Source organism: Chaetodon trifascialis, chromosome 10 (assembly GCF_039877785.1).
Source record: "Chaetodon trifascialis isolate fChaTrf1 chromosome 10, fChaTrf1.hap1, whole genome shotgun sequence".
In the NCBI taxonomy this organism is placed as follows: domain Eukaryota; kingdom Metazoa; phylum Chordata; class Actinopteri; order Chaetodontiformes; family Chaetodontidae; genus Chaetodon; species Chaetodon trifascialis.
In genome coordinates, this window is record NC_092065.1 from 17,158,712 (window position 1) to 17,184,725 (window position 26,014).

Here is a 26,014-nt window from a genome sequence, read left to right on the forward strand (position 1 = left end):
GTCATGATCCTCTCATTAGCGCTTCTCTCACCCAGTCAGAGACAGATGAGGGAGCGGGTTTGTATGACCCAGTGATAGATGAAAATGAGAATTTACAGCAAAGAGTAATAAACTACAGCAGAGAGCTATTATTTTACAGCAGCATAGGAAATAACAACGTGCTTTTTAATGCTGCAGAATAATTTTATTGGATGGAACATTCTCTCTGCTGTACATAAATTCAGCTTCAACTTAACTATGTTCAAGTCATGTTATCATGTCAAACGAATTCATTCTCTGTGCCCTACAAAATAACTCTGAGATATTCAGCTTTTTAAGTTTCCAGCATCCGTTGACTTAAATGGATCTGAGCTGCCTGTCTTAGAAACTGTGAATACATGAAATATGACTAAGATGTTAAGAGCCTCTCAAAAGTCGGTTTCTTTGACTAAAAAGTCCAACAGAACCTCATAACTCAAAAGTCATGACATTCACATATGGACACACACAGATACGCACACACACACACACACACACACACACACACACACACACACACACACACACACACACACTCTCTCTCTCTCTCTCTCTCTCTCTCTCTCTCACACACACATTCATACACAGTTTCTTCTGTCTCTAATGGGATCATCTTATGAACCGGTTAATCTTGGCCGAGGGCTTAGTCAGATTAATTGCATTACAGGACCATAAAGCCATGAAGAATTAATGAAGGTTTTAATAAAACAACACCTGCTGTCAACCCAACAGAAGGATGTTCATATTCTCCCAAATTAATACAATTCCCTCATCACTTCTGCACTGCAGAATTCAGAGGTTTCCTCTATTTTCTACTGATGCACTTTGAACAACTTTGAACTAAAATCAGTTGCTTAAGTGTTACAGAATCATTAAGCAAAGTGAATGAGCAGAAAATGTAAAAGAAGTGAAACTATGTTATGCCCAGAACTGTAAATGGGATGCACAGTACTTACTTCATTTCTGTTGGAGTTGAGGTAAGTGCTATATACATTGACCAGGGTCAAATCTCCAGCCTTTGGTATCTAAGAGTTGAATCAGCACAACGAATCGTTAATGGGATCCCGACTGCTCCATCCAAAAATGTTGCCAGACGTTGGCAGATAAGGTCCCAGGTACAGCAGGCAGCTGACAAACACCAGAGCTCTGCTGACAGCTAGCAGCTCTCAGCTGTCCACCAGCTCTTCCAAAGCATCCAGAGAGGAGCGAGTCAACACAGCCCAGACGACAGCCCCAGTCACAGCCACGGCAACCTGAATTGCCCCATCCTGATGTCTGCATACCCTCCTCAGCCCCCACCCCCTGACTCCACCACCACCACCACCACCACCCACAACCAGCTAGACCACCAAGACACACACACACAGAGCACACACACACACACACACACACACACACACACACACACACACACACACACACACACACACACAATCAACAAACCTAGAAATAAATAAATAACAAAAAAAGAAGAGAAGTGGAGGGAGGAGTCAATATCTGAGCTTAACAGTCAAATCCCTCAGAGACCCTCTATTCCCTGGATACAGTAATCCCCCCAGAGAGCACCCTCCCGGACACATCCAGCTACACGGGACAGCGAGGCAAAGGCCAGGCTGCGGGAGATGAGCATGATGATGCCTGCTAATGGCACAGTGCAGACAGTAGTGCTTTGTAAGTAGCCGAGAGGGGAATAAATGACAAAGGAATGACGAATGGAAGATTTAATATCCATAATGTTGCCGTTTGGGGGCTTTGAGGTCATCCTGATGGACAGCAGATGACAGGTTAATGCTAACTGCTCTCCGTAGATACGCTATAACATATTATGTCACAGCGGTCCAAGAGCATGATGTTATGACGTATGTTCTGTCCTCTGCTCTGTAAACAGACCCATGTGCAAATCATCAGATTCAAAGATATAATCAATAAATATGTATATAAGGTCCTAAATAATGTAAATTAAGGAAAATAGACACATCTGTCTAAGATATTGGCAAAGTAAGGTCCACACATTCAAGTCACATACACTACAACATATAGATTTACGTTTCCCCGCTATTCAACAAAACTCCAAAGCACTGAACTCCAAAGCACAAATGACCAACGTGATTCATGTGAGGATGGTGTCACGCTGATTTCCCTCTAGTCTCCCAGCAGCATGGGACTTCACATCCCATTGACCAGTATCACATTATTCTAATTAGGGAAATGTGTTGGAAAGCTATTTCCTCCTCAAACAAATGACCAACTGCACAACAAAAGCCAGAGGAATCCCATCTCTGCCGGCAAAGGTTGTGTCATGAGAAATCACTCATCCTAAATCCCTTGACATGTCATACTCATTCAAAGGGCCCTCTCAGGGAAGAGGGAGCATTTTCAGGATGGGAGCGACAGAGTAGGGCAGAGAAGAAGGGGTTACAGGGGGAAGTAAGAGGGACACTAGGGGAGAAAGGGGTACTGGGGTCACACCAGCACCTCTTAGCCAAAAGAGGGGCCTGTGAGGGGAAGGCTGAGGCAGCCATCCCTGCTCTTGGCTGGTACCATGTGAAGCGCTCTGCTTCCTCTCTCTTCCTTCTGAGGGGCTTTGTTTCACACGCAAACAGTGGCAGTGGCCCCAACTCGCCCGGCCAAGCGCTGCATCCAAACTGGCAGGGGCGAGAAAAGAAGGGAGGGGGTTTGAATGGGAGGGGGTATAAGGGTATAGCGAGGGGAGGGGAAGGGGGGCAGTGGGCATGTCCAGAATGCCAGTTCTTTCAGGCCACTGATGTCATGCCTGTGCCCACCGTGGGAGAGCAGCGGAGGGACCAAGGCGCCCCTTTCTCTTTCCCCCTCCACAGTCTCTTTTTCCAGGATGAATGAATCTTTCAGAAGCTGCGGCCCATTGTGTCCCATAATCGACGGCGATTATCCTGATTTTATGCTGCCTTCCCAGTGTGAGGAGGTTCCCTGAGTGCTGGTATTGAGGACCGCTGCGATGCAGCAAGGACCACGAGGGGTTGTCCTAGCAACTCTCTACGGCTTAGAGAGAAGGGGATGAAGGGGAAAGAGGAAGCTCACAGCCACACACATGCACACACACCCAGCATACAAACACACAGCCTGCACACACCACATAAAGACTGAGTAAGGCTTTAAAGATTAGCAAACAGATAGACGCATTATATCTTTACCTCACAAAGACAATTTCATTTCGTAGACAAAGAATTAATGAAGCATTCAAACACTCTTTGGCCTTTGGCTTCTTTGGTGTCCATGCTGCATAATTAATGAGACACTGTCACACGCTTTGCCATACAATACCTCTACCATCCGCTTTGCATTAGTAACTGGTTGCGTGGTTATACTTGTCTAATTCAGGTTATTGGGATCCATGCAATATCACACAGGAAGAAGTGAGAATACAAGTTTCCCACTGGTCTCTGGAGGGGCCCGATGCCCGTTCTCATGACTGGAGCATCACAATATACTGTGAGGTAAAGACAACTGGAGCTGGGCCAGGCTCCGGATATATCTGGCCCCTCTGGGCCTCACAGCCACTTGCCATGCAGTGGGAAGAAATGGCTCACACATACTGGCTGCCTAGGAGCTGTGAAAAAGCCCCCCCCCCCCCCAGATGAAGCTCTCAGCAAACACTTCAGGTTGTGCTGTGCATAGGAAGTGGGAGATAAATTCCAGCAGCTGAAGAAAGGGAAACATGGTCACTCTATGCCTCTCAATTATGTATCGGTTGATGGTTGTCGGGATGAATGTATTTAGTGATAGACGGCGATAGGGAGATGTATGGACCATCGTGCAAATCTGGATTATTCCATCGGCAATGTAGCTAAACAAAACACAGCAGACCCTCCAGGAGTCCTGCTTACTAAGAGACAATATGTCCCATGAGTAGGGGCACCCTGGCAAAAAACTTTCCCATCGGGTGGAAGATGCCTCAGAACTTTGCATAACCCCAAATACCAAGCAACAATCAACACCATGCTTCCCTGTTATTCCCACTGTGACTAATGTTTAAAGATGGAAAAGACTGTTCTTATATTATGTGTTTTATATCTTACAAGTGTTTCATATCTGCCTCTGATCTCCACAAGAATGCTTTAAATGTATGTTATGTGTCTGATGAAATGAACTTTGGAGCGAGAATACGGTCGTGATCAAAGACTGGCATGGAGCCGAAGACACAGCACACTGAATGAAGCAGATTTTTACTGATATTCAGTCAAGTGAAATCCACACTGTCACTCACTTTTGACGACAGGAAATAGCTAATCAATAAATGGGCAGAAAATAGCAAATTGTAATGGACATCTATGTGTAATAGCAAGCAATGTGCCCATTTATTGTCCAATTTCAGTGGAATAAATGTTTTAATTAATGTTTTGCTATATTTTCAGCATTTACAAAAGCATGTTGTTAGTGATATATTGGAATTTGGTTATTGTGGGAATAACTGGGAATGGCAAACACTCTGTTTTACAGTATAGGACCTCACATACATCCATCAACAGCAATGTAACAGAAACAAATGCTTTTTGCTTTAATTCCTATAAGTTACACAATGAAACTTAAATGCCTGCAAAACTGCATTTTAAGTGCTTGTTTAAGAAATGCTAATATGGAGATATGGATATGCTTATAAAGCATGTAACATAATCAATATAATATTAATATAAATAACTGTTACAAATGCATTGCAAGTTCACATATCATATTTGTATTTTAGTTGCAGTTGTAAATACTTCATTCTGACTATATATTATCTACTATTGACCTGTTAAATACCTAATTTTTCAGGTGATTTATGGGGGCTACACTGACTGCATATGGGCAGTCTTGGAGGGTTAACTATCCAAACAGATGTGTGGTAGCAGGCCAGGCATTCAGTACCATGGTCAGTGACACAGCCTCACTTCCTCAGCTCACACTGACCTGAGCTGTAGTGCTGAAGGAGCCAGGGGACGTCCTAGGGGACATTAGCATGCAACATTTCAGCACAGAATAGCCCTCAAGTCACACGTACGACTGCTGTCAAATGATTTGCATGTAACACTGTTGTACATCCTGTAGACAGACAGTTTTCACAGGAAATCACACCCATGCTTACTGTGCACTGACCTCTGGCATAAATCATATCATCTGGTAAATATATATATGTGTTTTCTATAACAGTTATCACCATGCACAATGATTTACACGACGTATGTAAGAGCTGTAACTCTGTAATTCCCTTTCATTTTTACAACTCTATTTTACAGTCAGGGTGCATTCGCGTCCTGGCAATGCATGATTGAACCATACTGGACGTGCCTGTCTCTCAGCATCCTCTAAGGTGTCCCTTTGTTTGGCTCACAACTCTTTGTGTTCGTAATGAGGCAGTCATTAGAGGGAGCCTCTGGGAATCCTGAGGCTAGTGTTGTAGTCTGCATAGGTCTCTCAGATGTGACCAATCCCACTGTAATTATGCGCTAACAGGCCATTATGCTGGGGAGTGGTTGTTATAGGAATGAATTGGGTGATTCCCATTCATCTGGATAATATCTGCAGACACTTACAGTAGTTTGCTGGCATCTAATCCAGCCACAACCCACTTCACAGCCGAGGCTACAGTTGTAGCTCAGACATAATTAAATACTTATCCCCACATGTCTTTCCCTCTGCACCTCCACCCTTAAGTCTCCTCTTTTCTCTTTATTTGTTGCATCCCAAACTCTCATTCATATTGCATGTCTCAGCTGTAACTCTTTCCTCCATCATTTTCTCAGAGCCTTAACTGTGATGCTGTTTTCAGTGGTGTCCTTCAAAGCTGCAACCAAAAGGATTTTGTTGCTGGCCGTCCAGTAGCCCCTATTCCCAGCCCCCACCTTTTGCCCAAAGCTGCACAGATGAAAGGTCAGCGGTGAAAAGAAGATCATCCATAGACATGTGAGATTACTTCCCCACAGCCTCCTCTATCAGACGAGGGGTCACACACCTATGGCGGACACAGTCATCTCTCATTTCTTTCCTCCTATAGCTGCTCCTGCATTCCTGCTGGCGACGTATGAAGTGATGCTACTATCATTAGCTAAGCCGCATCTGTTTAACAGAGCTGGCTATATAGCACCACGCAGCTTTTGATGGCATTGGTCCGATCCCCACAGGAGCTCATTAAATCTGCCAGTGAGGCAGGACCACCCCACCCCCTACTACAACTGCTGCTATGGTATACCCGCTCCATTGCTGAGAGGGGGATGACAGAGGCAGAGATAGAGAGAGGCGTATGGTAGACAGAGGGAAGGGTGGGAGGGGTGAAACGGCGAGAATACCACATAAAGATAGATGTGTAACAATGTATGGGGGAAGGGTGAAGGAAAAAGGGAGGAGGGTGGAAAAGGGAAGGTGCGGCTGATGAAGGTAAGGATGGAGACAAAGGAATTGGACGGCAAACAGATGAGAAAATAAGTGAGGGCGGAGAGAAAGGCTTCTACGAAGGTCGGATTAAAGCAATCAGTTAAAGTAGAGAATGAGATGGAGCATGTTGCTACATGTACATTATATGAAGGGTTTCTACGTTATCAGGTTATCTGTGGATACATGAAGAGCTGACATCTGTGTTGGGCAGCTGGCCCTGTGAAATGGGATTAGTGCACAAATCACGTTTCATACATCACTAGACTCACCTGCCACACTCTCAAATATAAAAATATGTAGACAATACATCCACTCACTGTCAAACCCCCTACTCACATTTGTGTGAGCTCATATAATGCAGGCGCACACACAATATTGCACTGTTGTCTGTGGTCATAAATCTCAGTTGGCCCAGTCCCTAGGTATTGGAGGCGGGGTGAGGGGGTTACAGTCTCACTCAGGATTTGCCAATAAGAGGACTAAGGAGGATGGATGTTCTATCACTAATTAAACACTGGAGTCTGCAGGGACTGAGCATAGCCTGCAGCAGTGGCCGTGCCCTGCTCTCCTCACACCACCCCGCAGTGTTGAGACAGAGGGCATTCCTGCACACACACACACACACACACACACACACACACACAAACACACACAGCTCATTACATCAGCCAGCAAGGTTGGACGACCACACACGCGCACACACAAACGCATATGTACATGCACATACATGCACGCACATGAACATACAGTCCACATTTCTAGCACATGACTCACCGAATCCTAAAGGCTGGTATTCGGTCAAACATTCTAATGAAACAAGAGAATGCTTGTATGGTTAATCAAATGCTTAAGACAATAAAACCACCTGAAAATATGGTAGTAAAATAATTCTGAGCTCAAAGGGTAGCCAAATAAATTCATGGAAAAGCCACCTTTTTCAGCTTCATGTTTGCAGGTAACTGTTTAAGCACATGCTAACAAATGTTCTATACCCAGCAGCTCACTTTAGACAAATCTATTAAAAGCACAGTAGCTGTATACAGCCTGCTGTCAGTACAACCACAGAAATTCCCAGACATAAATGACTAATTTCACACAGTAATGCTTAATGTTTCATGTTTAAATGACTCCTGTGCTTCTGGGATAGTATGCGCCATATGGTATATACTGGCTGCATGTCATGCAGGTATGATCATTATCTCGCTGAAAAGACGTTTTTGATGTAAATACTCCCTGTATGCATTATGCTGTTTTTTTTTTCTAATCGCACTGCTTGTTGTCTGCCTGAGCTGAGGAAAACAAATCAAATGAAGGATGACCAGAAAACAATGGGGAAGCATATCAGTGATGCAAGGAAGTGGGACAGAGCTGTCAGTCTCTCACACTCTGTCTCACTGTGTGTGCTTGTGCGTGTGTTATCTACAGTATGCATCTCTTTTCCTCATTACACACTTTTTTCACTGTCTCTCCCTCCTGTTTGCTCTGTTTGGTCTTTGTCCTTCCCTGTCACTCACACACACACACACACACACACACACACACACACACACACACACACACACATACACATAACATATCACTGCTATGAGGTATCAACTAAAAGAGTGCCTTCATCTGCAATATATGTCTGCAAACAGCAGACAGCGGGAGTATGAAAAGCTGGTGTAAACTGGAGTGCTGGCCAACTTTTATTTTTGCAAAGAGAATGTAATCAGCAAAAACAATGATGCATGAAGTGAAAAATCATAAAATGAATCTGCAAAAATAAAGGCTGAAAGCAATCCAAGAACTATGTTTTGTTTGTCTTTCAGCAATGACTTTTCTGCAATTTTAGAAAAGCAAAACATCGGTTGACACTGAAAGCCTGCTTTCTTTTCAGGACCACTTCACTGACACTGTTCTTTCAGAACCGTCTATACACATAAACCAGGGGTGATTTCCTCACAGCTTCAAACACTGTGAAAGTAAGAGTGAGGAAAGTGCCTATTGCTGACAGCGATAACACGTGAAAAGCCACAGAGGGACTCCTGCTGCTGCTGCTGCTCACTTCATTGTTTTTCTTTCCACGTCATTATTCGCCGCATACTTTGTCAAACTATGTAAATATTTCTTCAGTCACACGCAGCACTGGAATGCCATTGAGAGCGAACGCGCTCGCGTAGGCTTTTTCCACCGCCTAATTATGACAGCCTGCCTATAGTCACAGTCAATCATGATCAGAACCTCTGGGCAAAAACATTTTCAGCACATTTCCACTGTTTGATCCCACTTACTGCCAAATCCCCAGAGCGCACTCATCTTAGCCTGCTCGAGGATGGTAAACCCCCTTCAGTTGAGATTTAAGGCGTACAACACAAATTCCACGAAATCCCGCTTCACTGTAATCCTCATACAATAAGAGGACCCAGGATTCCCAGTGATGTCAGGATCCATCTGGATACAGCAGGATTCTGCACAGTGTGTAGGATGTAAAACTGATATCAATACAACAGATACATGCAAAATTCATTTAACCTGACATGAAACTTGGTAAGATCTGGCAAGAAGTTATTATGTGATCAAGTTCATAGATAGATAGATAGATAGATAGATAGATAGATAGATAGATAGATAGATAGATAGATAGATAGATAGATAGATAGATAGATAGATAGATAGATAGATAGATAGATAGAACTCCTAATTAACCAGTGCATAATGTAGTGAGCCAAAACCCTCTAACAAACCCCTCTCTGTGTTCATCAGCCATTGAGGCAAGCCGCTCTTGGAACACGCCACCCCTACTAGAATAATGGGCCACTTTACAGGCCTCCAAGTTAGTTCACAGAGTGTAGAGCTGGGAAACCGCTAGCACAGGGTTCATGGGGAGGAGGGGCAATTTAATTGTTTCCTTCATTTTTGTTTTTGTATAAGCCCCCCACCCCTCTCTCCTCTTTTACTTTTGAAAAGGGGGCTGACAAACATGCAATGAAGGGGATTGTTGTGTGTTCCGCTGGACAAGTGGGTGAGGTAAACAAAACCAGACTGTAGGGTCTATCAGCTGGGCTCGTCGGGATGGGATAGGCTGAGCAGTGGGGAGCAGCACACATGCAGAGGGAGGATTGGACGGGGATCTGTGGAGTAAGGAGGGGTGAGGGCCGTTTTGGGGGAGAGGAGGGGAGAAGGGTAAAGAGTCCCGAGGGTGAGAGAGCAAAAGGGGTTTATCCGGAAGAAGTGGGAGGTGGACATGGGTGCTGAGGTTACTCCTCCGAGTGTGGGCATTGTATTTGGTGCTGAAGTTCTCATGCATGTCCCGTTTTGGCTCCCCAACATGTCCGAAAGTGACGGAGCTCTCCACGATTAAGCGGACAAGTGGCAGGTCTGCTCTGCGCTCCCACAGCTCAGGCTATTTACATACTCAAGAGGAACATTAATGCCGGCCGATCCCCCAGAGCTGAACAAAGAAGCACACAAACCTGCCTCAGAGGCCCATTACGCTCTTAATTGAGGATTTGTGGAATAGTGAAAAGGGGGCAAAGGAAGAGGAAGGTGGGTGAGATGGAGAGGGCTAGTGGGTAAAGTGGGCAATGACACTGGTTTTACTTCAATTTGAAGTTTTTTTTACTTTTTTTTTTTTTTTTTGTACCATGTTTTTGGCCAGTTCCTGGTGAGGGCAGCCCTCAGCTGATGACACAGGGCTCAAATGTGAAAATTATATTTAGCTACGTCTTTGTCAGCATATGGAAACACTAGGCATTATCGAATCCCTTTTCTTTTTCAAATTCATCCTCTTTCACTTTATTCCCCATTCGCTGATCCTCCCATTATCCTCATTATGAAACTGTCATAAAAGCTTTTCTCTCGAAAAGAAGGATATGAGGAGAAAAGCAGAGCACCTCCTACAGGATAAAATGAATTTTTCAAAAGACGTTTAATCACATTAAGGTATTTTTAAGCATATTTTGAAAGCTGGTCTGATTATCTAAGGTCACGTGGTGCATTTATAATACACTGAATTCTCTCTTAAAGTGAAAGTTCATTATCTTACTGCTTTTGTGTTGGCATAAACAAACGCAGCTCCATCTGAAAACCAGTGTGAATCTGTCAGATTGCATCTTGTGACAGTTGTTCCGATGAAGTCTTCTATTTGTTTTGAATGAATCCCTTAATGTGCTTTAATTATGATTCTTTTGTTGGCACACAATTAGGTGATTGTTCTCAGTGGCATGGTCTCTGGTGCCAAGAGAAAAAACAAAACAAGACCCCTTCCCGCCCAGCCCCTCTCCCCTTTACCAATCACTCTCGGAGCAATTTTGTGACTCCTCCCGCTGACCTGAATTCCGATGTAGCAGGTGCCATTGGGATGTGGGTGGTTTGGGGTTTTCAGGGAGGAGGACAGTGGCAGGGGTGAAGAGGTGGGTGGGATGAGGCCTTCACTGTACCTCAGTAAACACTCAATCGGTCTTCTCTGGGGCCCCCCACCCAGTACGTCAATGATAATTTACAATTCTGAATTCTGTTGACTCTGAGTTCCTTTGAAAAGAAGGAATAAAAACTACAGATGTAATCATTTAAACTGGAGTTGATACAGCCACTATGAACCAGATCAGGTCTGTGAGAGGTATAGAGTGTGTGTTTTAGGATGTGTTGGCCTAACTCTTATCTTAGTTTCAACTATGGTGGCCATTTCTTCCACTTGTGGACTCGGTAAGCTATTTGTACACATGTGGGCGACTCTGTCTGTGACTTTTGACCTGTGTCTACCAAATGAAACCAAACAAAAATTCCCACATGGTCCTTGTATTGGCTGCACACGCATTTGTAATCTCAAAATGTTTTTGCTTCACTTTTACACCTGATGCACTAGAAACCGCTAAAAAAAAGTTGAAATTACATCTAACATGTATGTAATTTTGTGATGTAAACCTTTGCACTTTTAGGTATATTTGGACACTTGAATATATATTTGGTTTTCAGCTTATTGCTTAGTATTTAAGTTATTGTCTACTCTAATATATTTTATTTGTATGATTGTTTTATTAGTATACTGTGTTGTATGTTGTTGTGTCTGCCCTGTACCAAAGCAAGTTGCACAATATTTTTTACTGGTAATAAAGTTACTAAATCTACATCTGTATTTACTGTCTTTTTTGCCACATGTCACAGCTGTCAGGTGCATTTCTTTGCCTGTGTTGGGAGAACATTAGGGGGAATCAAATTTCCACCACGTGATAATTCTCAGAACAAATGCAAGTTGTCTGGAGCTGAAAATGGAATTAATCTAATTTGTACACACAAGGTTTACAATTAAGCAGACACTAAAAGATAAAGATAAATAACCGTTTAAGCGCTGATTAAATGATAAACACACATGGTTCCACTTTTGGATATTATGCTCCATCCCTTACTCATCAGCACAAATCAAACAGAGCAGCTTCATGAGGGCTGCTGTCTCATAGCGAAACTGAAGAAATGCCTTGATGGCCAGCAGAGATCTATCGCTTTGCCGCCCAGCAGCAGACTCGCTAGTGAATGCCTGTGTTTCTGTTCCTGTGCAGTCATACAGAAGTGAAGGGAGCCAGGCTCTTTGTTTGGTCAACCCATGGGAAAGGCCTCACTCTGTTCTGCTCTCTGAGAACTGAAGCACTGATTCTATAGGCAAGACTACAAGAAAAGGGGAAAGGAGCATGAATCCCACACATCAGGAAGATTCACATCAGGAATACAGTGAAGAGGAGTCCTGAAAACCAAAGGGCGGGCAAAGGAATACATGGAGCATCAAGTGCAGGAACAAATGAAATTGGATGATATTAAGGTAATTAGGGAGGACTGAAATGAAAGGAACAGCTAAGGGGAGAGAAAGAGGAGTATTGAGAAAGTGCGTAAAAGAGAGACAGAGATAGACGAGCATGAGAGTGGTGAAAAGTGAAAAGAGGAGCTGGATGGCACTTTGGCAGCTTCGGCGTGTTCCCAGGAGGATTACTCAAGCACTAGATGCCACAGACTGCCAGCAAGACCACAGAGAAGCTCCCTGAATGGAGACACACAACACCAACACCAACACATCTCTGTAGATGTCTCCCCGCCATATCCTGGTGTCTGTTTCACCTGTTTCCCTCTTTTATTCCCCCAAGTTCTACTGTTCTCTTTTCTTCCTTTTTCTTTCATTCCTACACTTTTCCCAGCTTGTTCCCCGCCTCCCTTTTCTCACTCTCTATTTTTATCACTCCTTCTGCAGCCTTTCCAAGCAGCAGTGAGAGGAGAGGCTGCAGACAGGTAACAGATGCTCCATCTTCAAGCCGCATGTGCGGGCCCTTTTACATCCTCATGCATGGCCAGAGCTCTCTGCTCCCAGACAAAAAAAGGAGAAACAACCCCAACTTCTACCCTCCTCACTCCCTTCATCCTGCATTTGTTTTCAACCAAAGCAAGAGGTCCATGTTTTACAGTCTGTCCTCCACATCTTTCTGTCACTCCCACATATTAAAGCTACTCTCCCACTCTATCTAACACTTCTGGCTGTGTAAAATCTCAGTTTGTCTGGCAGAAGCTGAAGTGTTTCCACATTGTTCTTGTTTTTTTGTTTTGTTTTGTCTTGTTTTGTTTCGTTTTATTATTCTCAGGCACTAAACTGCACCAAAGTACATTGCAGAGCAGTGTACAAAATACAAGGGCAGCAAGGAAAATAGGCCAGCACGCTCTGCTGCCTGCTCACTTTCTAACGTGTCAGGCGTCATACAGGAAATATAACTAATTCTCGCAATTAAAAATTCTACATTATCTGCCCTCTACATGTCACCGTCCTGTAGGATTCAATTTATCTTTCAGCTTACTCTGCAAAGTCAGTGCCATTTCTTGGAATCGGTTCGTGCCTGCTAACTGGTGATGGCTCACTTGCCATCTGGTCATTCCCAGTCGTCTGTGAGTGTTCAAATCCATCCAGTGGATTTCTCTCTTAATAACTCTCAAGAACATACGACTTATTTAATCAATCAGTAAAACTCCTGAGATCGATTGGTAAAATGGAATTTCCCCAGTAAAGCACAATCAATGAAGAAGAAGCTATCGGTTAGTCAGGATATTGATTTTTTTTTTTTGACTCGTGTGCTGTTACTTCCTTTTCCTTTTCCTTTCATATTACTTATCCCTGGCTTGCATATCTCCACAACTATGCGTGTGTGTGTGTGTGTGTGTGTGTGTGTGTGTGTGTGTGTGTGTGTGTGTGTGTGTGTGTGTGTGTGTGTGTGTGCCTGCCTCACAGAAGAACAGCCTGTATTAAACACAAAGGCACACTTACAAACACACATGTTCATGTAAACATCTACTCTGCCCTGAGCACCCTGGGCGATGTCTACCCTAATTAAGGGAAGGTCTTCACAGATGGTTATCCTAACAGATTCTGAGAAATATGATTTGGACTCCTTTCCTTTCCAGTGGGAGGCGACGCTGCAGGGTTTTGTCTGGGCGTATGAGTGCCTCTGTATGTTGTGTGTGTGCGTGTATGCATGCATGATTTCTTTGATGCTTTTGTGCTCAGAGGGGTAAATGTTTTCCTGATTATACATTGGACTTAGTATCATTAACTTTGAATAACAGCCACCGGAAAAAAAGTTTGCTATCAGTGTTGATTGTGAGTGTGACAAACACAGCTACACAGTCACACACACAATTAATGTAGCTTTGATTTTTGTCCACCAGTGACCCTGACAAAGATGTCTGTCCTAAATAAGTCTCTTCTTATATATCTATTATTATAAGATGTTAAAACATGTTATATGTAAAAAGGAATTTCAAGTAATCCTGACAGAATTCTATATAAAGCTGCATTTATTTTGATGCGTCCAGTCTATTTAACAGACAGTGTGCATGTGTGAATTTCAATAAGCTGGCAAAAACATAAAACAAAAAACATAAATAGAATATATTTCCTAGAAAAACATACAGGAAAAACACCCGGGAAATCATTTGTTTTCTCCCATTTTCTAACAAATGCAGGTAAAAAGGATTAAAGGAGCTCTCCCAGATGAAAGTCGCTGCATAAATTCCCTTACACAAACGCCGCTCTTCTCTGTAAACAAATGCTAAATATGTTAATAACGTGCCCAGAGAGACTCCCATTGATTTGGATGTGGATTCTCATTTATGTGAACTGGTCGTTATGGCTGCTTTCACAGCATGCAACCCTCTCACGTGATAAACACATAAACTCCCTTAGAAAAAAGAAAAAAAAAAAAAGATCCATGCATTTATATTCTAAATGACTCACCCTGCCTTTCAGCGTGTCTGACTTTTCCTTGAATATCTGTCGTGCTCACTCATGTAAAGTAGCAAATGCCAGAGTGCAGTATTAGAGGGCAGCCTTTGGGAAAAGGACAAAACGCGTTAGCTGCATGGACACTTCCCAGACTCCCCCAGCAATTACAGTGAAGGCCGAGGCCTCTTCAGATCCCAGCCCTGCCACACAATGCGCGTGGTGCAGTCGGCTCCTCTCACCAGGACCACCGGTGGAACACAAGCCCCTTAAAAATCCAAAAGGCCCACCCGATCTTCAGGTTGCATGCGTCAACGTGCCGCTCAGAGAAGCATCCACAAACACACCCTGCATCCGTTTTCAAGTGACAAGCCAGGAGTAACACTGACAGCGATCAACAGTCGGTGCCAAGAGAGGCTGGTTTCCATGGTGACATTGATGGTGCTATTGGAAAACTGTGTGCATGCGTGCGTGCGTGCGTGTGAACGAGCCTATGCGTTTTAATATGAGAGAGAAAGGGCTGCAACGATTGGCTCAAAAGGTGGGTGGCGATAGTAAGGTGATAAACGATGCGTTTTCCCTCCAGGAGCGTTTCCTAGTCCTGTGCAAAAATAAAAGACTTTCTTGATGTAAAGCTTTCATCGTGAAAGATTAAAAACGCAGCGAGGTTATGGACACTGGAAAGACCCCGGCCTGCTCCGCTGCATGCTCATTTTCACGAAATAATAAATTACACAAGAAAATCACGCAAGTTCATAAAGTCGTGCAGCCTACACGATTTATTAGTGAATCAGTCAGATCGGGTCTAAAAAGAGTTTTCAGCAAAGCTACTTTGTGGACTCAAGATGCAACTTGTTGACTAATTTGCCTTCAAAATCACAGCACAAAGGAGCAGGGGTGATTGTTAAACCAGGATTTACTGAAGGTTGCTCATAAAGTTGTCCCAGGCTCATTATAACGTGTTGTCGCCTTAGCCATTTCCATGAAGTAATTGCTTTTAAAGTTAACCTTTATATTGTAATTCAGCTCAAAGCAACTTTCTCTTCTTTGGATCATCCGACACTTTATGAGAGGGGAAACGTTGCGCGTCCGGCTGAAGCAAAAGCAAGGAGAGCCCTTCGGTTAGTTCAAAGAAAGCTGCTGTGGGCACGACTGAACGCACAGCAGCCGGAGACTGAGGAAAAATGTTTGTCCTAGAGGTTAGATCTACTGCTCCGCAACCAAAGTGTTGCCAGCGGCTGCTATCTCAACAGACGCGCAGAGGCGCGTCTTGATTGTTCCCTGTGATGAGAGTTGAAGTGACGTTGAAGGGCATACATGTAAACTTAGATCATTCATCTACAGCAAATCAATTCGACTTTTATTTGATGCATGTGCGTCTTAGGCTGCAGGCTAATTAGTGAAACTGGAAAAGAGATGTGAGTAAATGCAGCTCTTTTGTTCAACCGTGTAATGTAATGTGCTCTTTGTTGATGGTCCGCGCTCCGGGACTTTTTTTTTTTCCAGGTTGTTTAATTTATGCTATCTGTAGGATATGAATATTGCTCAAAGAATAAAACTCAAATGCTAATGTAAAGGAGATCTGCAAACTGGTGTTTTCTTGCATTTATGTGTGGTTTTTACCTACTAACATGAAACCCCGGTGCACCTGGAGCCATGTCTTGATTAAAGCCATTATTTCAATTAACATGTAAATTGTGATGATGAACTAGCAATTGAGCTACAATAAGTCACGATCAAGACAAGCCATGCATATTGTCGCCATCCCCACTACTGCGCGTTTATGGATCCTGTTTGCAAGCTAAAAAAAAAAAAAAAAAAAGAAGAAGAAGAAGAAACAGCCTCTTACCTTTGTTGAAAACCACGATGAAAAAACTTTTTGGTCTTGTCCCCTTGCAGGGTCTTGACGCATCCGCTTCAGAGAGGGTCAGCCACAGCGAGCTGCAGAGCGCACAGCGGTCCAGGACAGGGGCGCCTCACAGACCAAACGGAGGGATTTTCTGTCAGTTAAATCCGAGGAGCTCCGCAGCTCAACGATCCCACTGAATGAGCTCTGCCTCACCTCACTCTTCGCCGCTTTACTCCCCCACCCACCTCCGCCCGTTTTCCCCCTCTTTGTCTCTTCTGCATGGGAATGCCAACTCCCGTTGGTTGAAGATGCAGCCTATACCGTACTCCTCTCTCTCTCTCTCTACGTCTCTGTGTCTCTCTCTCACCCGCTCTCTCTCACACATACAGCCTGATCTGCAAACACCGTCTAAGTTGATGTAAAATGTGTTCATAATTAGTTGTTGTGCAGGGAGCTGGGTTTCCCATATTCTATGAAAATCGCCGAACCTGGGCGTAAACATAAAAAGCATTCCAATGACAGCGTGCATTGACACACAGAGGGGGTCCTACAGGTTCTCTGAGCCTTCCTTGCCCTTACTGGCCAGTGTTTGATGCTTTTCTGACCTTTATTTTGAAGCACTGCAGACTAAAACTAATTAAAACCAGGGCTTGATTTCTATGGGTAAAATAGCATCCTATTGATTCTCTAGTTTATTATCTACTCCAGGTATCAGTTCAACAGAAACGCATCTTAGTTACACAGCCTATACATTTCTCTGAGAATGAATGCATTTCATGTTAGCATTTGTGGATCCCTAAAACTGAACAAAGACACAAAATGCATGACCAATGTGAGTCAAACCCACAGTAAACATTTTATGAGTTAGTGAGAAACGCTCTTTAAAGCAACAAAGACAAAGCTCACAGTTTAGTGTTTAATGTAAAACACCAAAACACAAGACTGAAATGTCGATTCATGCACATGCTTTTGGATGCCATCACAGTGACTTTTCAAAGAGGGGAAAAGAAGGAATGAGGGAAAGCATTGCAAGGTCAAGGTCGACATTCCTCCTTTGCAAGGCAACCACGACCACTGTTCTCACAAGAAAAACATGCCTGATATGCTTACATAAGTTGACCTAACGACACTCTTCTAGTGCCCTCGCTTTCTTGTTCTGAAACGCTTTTTCCTTCAAACCCGGTCTGACAACATTTTTTTCAGCCAGCTTATGTCAAGCACTCACATATTCCTGTAGCACTGTGTTCAACCGCCCAAAACCTACAAGCCGCCACAAGCCAATCTGTGAGGAAGGCACTCCTCTTGGACAGGAAAACCTCCCTAGATGCTGATGAAGCGCCACTGAAGGTCATCCTCGCATTGCTCGTCAGACTACTCAGGTAAAACGAAATTGTTATTGCAATTACATTTGGGTCAGTGCTCTGTATGTCGTTAAAGTTTATTGGGAAGCAAAATGAGAGCATGGGGACTAATAAGAGCCATCCCCAAAAACCGCTCCAAGAAATAGAGCCAGATGCTGACACTGGGAGTGGTGGAACACCTTTTCAGCTGAGTTGATATCACATCACTGCGTGAGTGACTAAGTGCAAATCTGCATTTCTGAAAAGGATCCAACTGTTTTTTTTTATATTTGGGTGAGCCCTTTTGTATGTATGCAAGCTGCTCTGGCTGCTGGGGGCCAGTATTTGTGTGGGCAGCACTAATTAGAGTCTTCACTGAGTCTAGTTGCAGCTTTGACACCATCGCAGAGGAAAAGGCAGAAGCAAGGCTGTAATTGCAGATATGGAAGGGGCATGGCAGAATGCAGCATTATTCTTAGCGAAGCATTGTTTAATTTATCAGTTTTCAGTGCTGCAAATGTATAGTGGAAAACAGAGGTGACTCTTGCAGCGTGGCGTGTCCTCCACCATGCCTTCGGTGCCTGCCGCTCGAGTCTGCATGTTCACCCGGGGTTTCCTCCTTAATTAACCCCCACTAAAATCATGCAAGAAGATCACCACCTGACCAATGGTGACGAAAAAGGATGGGTCCCCAGGCGCCGCTGTCAGCTGTCGGCCGGCAGCCCACCGCTCCTGGTCTGCCACGGAGGAACGACGGACCAAGACGGGTCAAATGCGGAGAATTAATTTCACAAAGCGTGGCGTGTGCGTGTAGTGTGCATGTGATCAATAAAGTACAGTTTCTTCTTCTTCTTCTTAAAATACAGCACACACCAGAAAACTACTGAACTATTAAAGTAGCAGCTCGAGCAGCAGTTGTGTCACCAGATTGTTTGAGTTACCCACATTGCTGTCACAGTCACAGACACAGATGCTGGGAGACATTACACTGTCAAGGAGTGAACGGACAACCTAAGGAAAATGAATGCAGGGGGCAGTGACTTAGCAGGACTGTTGGCAGCAGCAGGCTGAGTACAGGCAGGGTGATAAAGAAGCTGTCCTATTAGAGAGCAACTCCCCTAAGAGGAAAGACATCACCAGGGAAAGTTATAGCACTCTTTGTATTGTCTGCCTGAAATAGCTTCCAGGTGTCATTTCATTTTTCATTACTTTAGTTTGATAGTTTGATACCATCACTGTATGATTTAGACCTTCAAGCAGTGTATATTTTTGTTTTGTTTATGTGAAACATGTTCAGCTGCTTCAACTTGTCACATCCAATGAAATTCCCTTGAAAATCTTTTAATTTGTTCTTCATATGAGCTAACTGTTCCCGATTGAATTATTAATACAAAGTCATTTCTAAAAGTCTTATAATTGATGGCCAGCCTCCAGGCCTATGATCATCCGGATGAAGACATTACAACAGTACTCTTCCTGCTGGCTGTAATTGATGACTGTTGGGCAAAAGTTGGACTTCTGTGCTGTGCTTGTGCTGAAATGGAGGAGTCTATAGTTTCCATCACCACCTTTCACCACAGAGGCCCATCTCAGAAGGTCAACACAAACCTGAGCTAGCAATGCTTTCACTCAACCTCCTTTTTTCCATCTTATCCGCTTTTCCTCCCCATAACATCTTTATCCTTTCATTTCTTTGGCAAACATTTTTCTGCTTTGGCTCTGTTCTGTCCTTTGCAGTGTCTCATCCTTCTCCAACCAATGCTTTGATGCTATAATCCATGCATACAATAAATGCAGCTCTCTCCTCTGTCCCTCTCACCTTTCTTGCTCTTCTGTCTATAACTGGCCCCAAATCTCACCCTTTGCCTGCAATCCCAGGAAAGCTGTTCTTCACCGTCTCCTCCCTTGTATGAAGGGCCTTTGTCATCAAGGTGATATCTAGGATCAAAGGTAGCTGGAATTGTTGTTTTGCACCTTATCTACACTGGCTGTACCTGGAGAGTAGCACATTAGCACCACAAAGGTAGCAGCTTCAGCCAGCGGTGCCGCCGTAGGGCGCCACGGCCGCCCTGATACAATGCATTATGCTCCTCAGGTGCTGGCCAGTCACCACCTTTGACCTCTTCACAGGCTACGCTGTTCGAAAACCATTTTCTTTACGCCCTACTGACACATTTCATATACATTTTTAAAAGGAAATTAAATGCAGATTCAAGTCCATGCTCCACACTTAACCTTGGTTAGGTGTACATCTTAAGTGAGCCTTAGAGTATGCTGCTTTAAAGGGAGACATTGTTGTTCTCAAGTCAGGGTTAAGGTCAAAGTGAGCTTACTAAAGCTTCTTTCACACATAGGCTGTATTCAGAACCACCTGCTACAGACTACCAATAAATGCATCATAGTAATATGCAATATGAAACTGTTAGATCAACTTATTTTGCAGTCTACAAGGCCAGGCTACTCCCAGGACCCCTAGTAGTGACTTATTTAATATTTTTAGAGAGCTGTGTCAGTCTTATGGCAGTGAGCTGAGTTTTTATCACCACTATCACAGGTTGTATTTTTTTGATTTGATATCTGCAGGTCAAGATGCAGAGGAGAATCTCATCAGTCTTTCAAGCAATGGTAGAACGCCACAGCTCTGTCCTCCGAAGTGAGCGAATAAGTGTCATTTTCAGTACCGCAGGTCCTTCCATCCTGCTGCTGTCACACTTTACACTCAACACTGCTCCCAGTAGACCACACACACCCAAACTGACAAATTCACTCATGCAGTATCAGTGTATACTTAGATGTTTATCAAAATTCACATGTGCAATAATGGGAATTCAACCACCGTCTGTTTTACTTATATATACATTGTTTGTTTATTGTGTCTCGCTTTTTTGACTCCCCTTTACTGCTGTGGAATATCTTATCTTATCTTATCTTATCTTATCTTATCTTATCTTATCTTATCTTATCTTATCTTATCCTATCTGCGTTTGGACACAGGAGCTGTGAGAAGGAGACAGCTTTTTGGTTAGCATCTTTTATGTAAGCTATTGTATCTAAATACTCAATCCCATTTGTTCTAAAATATTTCATATTTTTATTTTTGTTTATATTGTTTCTTGCTGTTCTTCTGGTCTGTTTTTCTTTCTTCACATCAGCTTTGATATTTTTAGACTTTTAATGCAGATTTTCAGATTCTGTGTTTCTAACTATGAAACCTTAATTGTCTTTACATTCTACACTGGCTGATGACCCAGTGTCCCAACTGCTGCTCATATAATGTCATGTTTAGACTGATGTTTGTAGCTTGTGAGTCTGGCATGTTTACATGCAGTTATTAATAATGCAACTATTGATATCAAATCCTTTGCCAGAGCCACAGTGCGTATCTCAGGGGACACAACATTCCTCGGTTATTGAAGGCCCTTTTTTTTTTTTTTCTTTTTTGACCATCACTCTCGAAAAAAAAAAAAACCACTTCCATGGTACACCTCTAGGAAAACATATTTCCTTACATAAGCAAATGGGGAGGCAGCAGGATGCGGATTGCAAATACCAGGTTTATGCCTGCCAATTTCAAGATATTCTGATGAACATAGGCTGGTGGTATGAATATAATGTGCCAGTGCACATGCAACATGGATCTAGCTGCAATTTTGTGTGCAAAGAACATTCCCAGACTAATATTAGTGAGGAAACCCATGGTATTTTTTTTAAATAAGGGCCAAAACTGGAATGTTTTGTGCACGTAAACATAGTTTCTGATGTAGTTTGAGAGAGCAAAGTCAACCTAACCTTTGACATGTATACATGTTTTAACTTTCTAAATGCCTACAACTGAGTCTGAATAGTTAATACAATCTATGTGATTAATAGCATTTAATACAGAGCCACCTAATTACTGAAGAAAATCAGTGATGAGTGAATTGTGTCTGCACCTGGAAAGGGTTTCGAATTTTACTGAAAGCTCGGAAATGACAATAGATATTATACACCTGAGGTGAAAAAATGTATTAACCGAACTGCAGTGAACACAAATGTGCTTCACCTTTCTACAAGACATAACTGGAATTCTTTTGTGAGTGAAGGGTACGGGTCCCTGTAAGCTCTAAAAGCAAGTATTCTGAGAGGCAGACAGATAACATTCAAAGCAACATTCTTCGTTGTCATCTGTATGAACTCAGATGAGTATCGTTGCACTTCGCAGTGTTTCAGCTCTGCAGGACAAAATGTGAGCCAGGACCATTCTGACTTGGCTGCCAAATTTGACTCGTTTTCTGGGTTGGCTATCTTGTGGGCCACATGAGCTGATTTTAAATGAGAGTCAGTTTCACTTAGCACTTGGGCCAACATTTGGCTAGTATCACCATGAAATGGATTCAGACTACAGCAAACAGGAGTGCCGGATTGTTCATTTTGAAGAGGCTGAGCATAGCATTACTCAGTATTAACCTTATATGATTTTTTAGCAAATTGCTACAGTTTGCTGGGTAGCATGCTAACACTATGGCTTGTCTTGCGGCAAATGAAGTTGATCTCCAGTGTGTTGAGTGCCTCTCTGTACAGATAGTGGCATGGACAAGCACAACGTGATTCAAAGCTTCAAATATCACAGATGACATACTAAATTACATCATAAACCATCACTGCTTTTCATCCTTTTAAGCAGAATTTATCTTTTAAGATAGGATTTTTTGAATGTTTTGCATTTTGATAAGTTATTTGAGGGGGGAAAAAAAACACAATATACAGCTACCATTTGCACCAGCCACAGGTTAAAGGGTAAACTGAAGGGCATGGACCAGTGTTAATGGCCTCACAGGAGTGATCAGAAAACGTAGAAAGGTGTTACGAGGATGTTCGAGAGTAATAAAACTGGCATGTCCTCAGAAATACCCCAGGGACTTCTGGAGGCTTCCTAGGGGGAGGAGGCTAATGCAAGTATTGAACTGTGTGCTCAGGCTTGTATACTTGAAAGATTGGCTTCGTGCTGGTGAATGGTGAATGGAAGCTAAACCAGATTGTTATCAGCCAACAAAGGAGCCACAGCTACCAGCACATATGTGTACTGCACATCTCCACTGGTCTCTTTCATTCATTCCCCCTCAATTCTGCTATCTATGTATTTTCTCCCTCTCCAGTTCTCCAGCTCACTCTGTCTCTCTCTCTCTCTCTCTCTCTCTCTCTCTCTCTCACACACACACAGACACACACACACACACACACACACACACACACACACACACACACACACACACACACACACACACACACACACACCCTTTCTCAGTTCAGCAGCAGCAGCCAGGAGGCTCTCTCAGCTGCTGCAGCAGTCAAACAATCACAGCTATAATAAATCATATTGCCACTTCTGCCTGTGCAATTCAGCCACAGGCCTGCATATGGATGAAAATACAGGCAGGGCTTTACATCAAAACAGTAAAATTGCTTTGCGTGTTGAATCATGACTGTGTTGTACTTATTCAGGGTTGTGTAGAATAAATGGCTCTCTCCCATTTTACATAGGCACATATAACAGGTAATGACTGAATAATACCCTGCTCTGTGTGGTTCATACTGTAAGTATTGCAGGGCTGAAGAGGCTGGAATGGGATTGGTTCTGGGGGTAACATGATAAGTTGCTAAGGACATGGTGGTTGGAAAATGGCGGTAGGGATGATTTCAAAGGGCAATAAACACATTATTGTATAAAGAGTAAAGCTAGCAGTACTCTATAATATTTTTACTGCCAACAAATCCCAACCAAATGATTGAAAACCAACAATGAGCTGATCCTTTAAACAAGGTTTGCCCTGAAAAAAGCCTGATATGCAGTATTGTATTCGTCCATGCCATTGACCTCCCTTAAAAACATATGCCACACCACACTGTGTGCTGAGTGACAAAAGACAATTTCACACTCACAGTAATTTCAGTCAATTCCAGATGCAACATGATAGTGCTGTAATTGCTCACTAGTGCAACAAATGTCAATCCACAGCCAAAAACAGTTCCAGATAAATGCACCGTTTACTCCCGTTTGAGCAATGTTTATTAAAACCTCCAGTCTTACAGACTTCTCAGTAAGAACAGGAAACACGAAAAAATATAGAATAACACCAGACTTATCTGTTAAATGACATCATCCTAGCAGTCCCACATTATGTGAGCCCAGAATACTAACATCAGAGCTGTGTGTGAATCCTTAGTTCAAACGATTCTTCCCCTCACACTGAGAACAAAGCACAGAGGGCCCAGCTGGGAAACTGGACTGAAACCTAAATATTTTGTGTAGGTCTGGTGTTAAGTATTTTGCCCCTCCGCCTCTCAAGCGTTAACTGTGGAGTTCTCATGGTGGCATTTTCTCATCATTATCCAGGTACTTTACTCAGGGTTACATCTCTGTTCCCAGGACAGTCAGGAGGGTTGCCCATGTTTCTATGGATGGTGCCCTGTGAGCTAACCAGGGCCTGTGAACAGACAGTCTCCCAGACCAAGTAGACAGGATTCTCCTCTGGGAAATATGGGACTATACTAAGCTGTTGTTGAACATCAGTAAATGGGTGAAGGGAAGACAGAAAGTCTTTGATAGATTCTGTTCCTGTGGAGTGCCACAAAGGCACGGTAGCAGCGCTGCATTTCAACTGTGATCTTATTAACATGAAGTGTTTGAAATGGATGGATATTTCTTTAGTAATAATAAAAAGACGATGACGAAGAAGAAGAACAGTAAATTGTAAGGTACTTTTTGAAATAGATCTTACAAAGCACTTTTGAAAGTAAAAGACAAATGATGAGTGAAAATATATCCATAAAATTTGGATTAAAACAGAGAGCAAATGGAGATGACAAAATAAAAAAACTCATCAAACTTTACAAAAACCCTGTTCTGAAATCTTAAAAATCTTCCCTGCTGGTAAGAAAAGGAGAGCAAATGTGGAGGCTAAGTTGCCCTGATGACTTCAGGCTATGCTCTGCCTCGTAAGGTTTTAGAAAATCCATTACATATTCAGGGTTCAGTCCAACCTGCGTTGTAAAATAATAAATACATTTTTAAAAAAAGGACTAGTAATATTTATGAGAGTGAAATAGAGCCAAGACAGATGTGATGTGATTCCTTTTTGGCGTGTCTGGCAGCCATGTCATAGACCAGCTGGTGAAGCAGGAAAGGAAAGAATTTCAATTGAGGAAACAAAAGTAACAAAATGTTTGACCTTGACACTGAAATACAAGAAGGACATCAAGATACATATCACTGATGTGTGTAATGTCTCCATGGAGAGACAAGCAATGGTTGCTGATACAACTTATCATTTGTGCACACAAGATCCATTGTGAGATAACTTTCTGGCATGCTGACTTGTTGAATCATAGTGAACATCTGAAGATGCAGGCGGCAGATTACAAAGCATTGCCAGCGTCGCCCCTGTCGCGTCACAAAGATGATGCCCCAAATGTCAGGTACAGTATACGTCCCAGCTGTTCTCCTCCTTTACATTACATAAGTTGTATTAATTAATAAAATTACTATAAATCATGTGAAGGGGCTCACTGGTCAGATCCATGGCAATCTTGGGGTGGGTGGCCATGGCCCCCTTGGCCACCCCTTAGCAGCGCCCCTGGTCAGATCTCTGTCTTATTTTGGCTTTCTGGTCCTGAACTCAACTCTCATCCACCTTTCCAGCAATCTGATAAACACACCTGCCCACCACCAGGTAACAGACAGCTCGCAGCCAACTGTTAGCAAACACAGTGGAGCATTAAGCAGCGAAAGAGCCTCACATTTCTCTCAAGAGATTAAAACTGGCATAAAGAGAGTGAATATTTGACATTTGTCAAATGAATGATAATGTTGCTCCATGTCAGTTGGTATGTAAATAGATGACTGTTGACGTACATACTCACCAAAACAACTTCATAAGGTGATAAAAAGTCAGTGCTGTGTTTTTAGTTTGTCATGCAGCCTCAAAGTAGATTTTAGTTCAGATTTTTCTATGCGCTGGGAGCCTGCAGCCCCAGATGCTCAGGCAGGGCTCATCTGAAGTGACCGGGCTTTCATAGTCAGGGTCCCTCACCTTTGCTTCCTGTTTGAGGTCACCTTATTTTGTTATATTGCATTTTATTTCATTTTTGTACATTTAATTGCCTGATGTTACCTGTTTCATTGTTATGCTTTGTAGCACTGACATGTTTTAA

General features: G+C 43.0%; 1 protein-coding gene across 4 annotated transcripts in view; it reads right to left on the bottom strand.

Annotated features, from left to right (window-relative positions):
- LOC139337868 (excitatory amino acid transporter 2-like) overlaps nt 1–16,881 on the bottom strand; it is a 29,968-nt gene extending 13,087 nt beyond the window's left edge. Inside the window, exon 1 of one of the 4 annotated variants that reach the window (XM_070972674.1) lies at nt 16,485–16,881. Coding sequence is in view for 2 of the 4 variants with exons in the window: in XM_070972675.1 (XP_070828776.1) it covers nt 975–1,012 (38 nt within the window). In the remaining 2 variants the exon portion in view is untranslated. Of the gene's footprint in view, nt 1–974; nt 1,452–16,484 lie in introns of those variants that run through there. The other 3 variants (XM_070972676.1, XM_070972675.1, XM_070972673.1) reach the window with 3 other exon arrangements.
- Between the last annotated feature and the right edge of the window lie 9,133 nt (nt 16,882–26,014).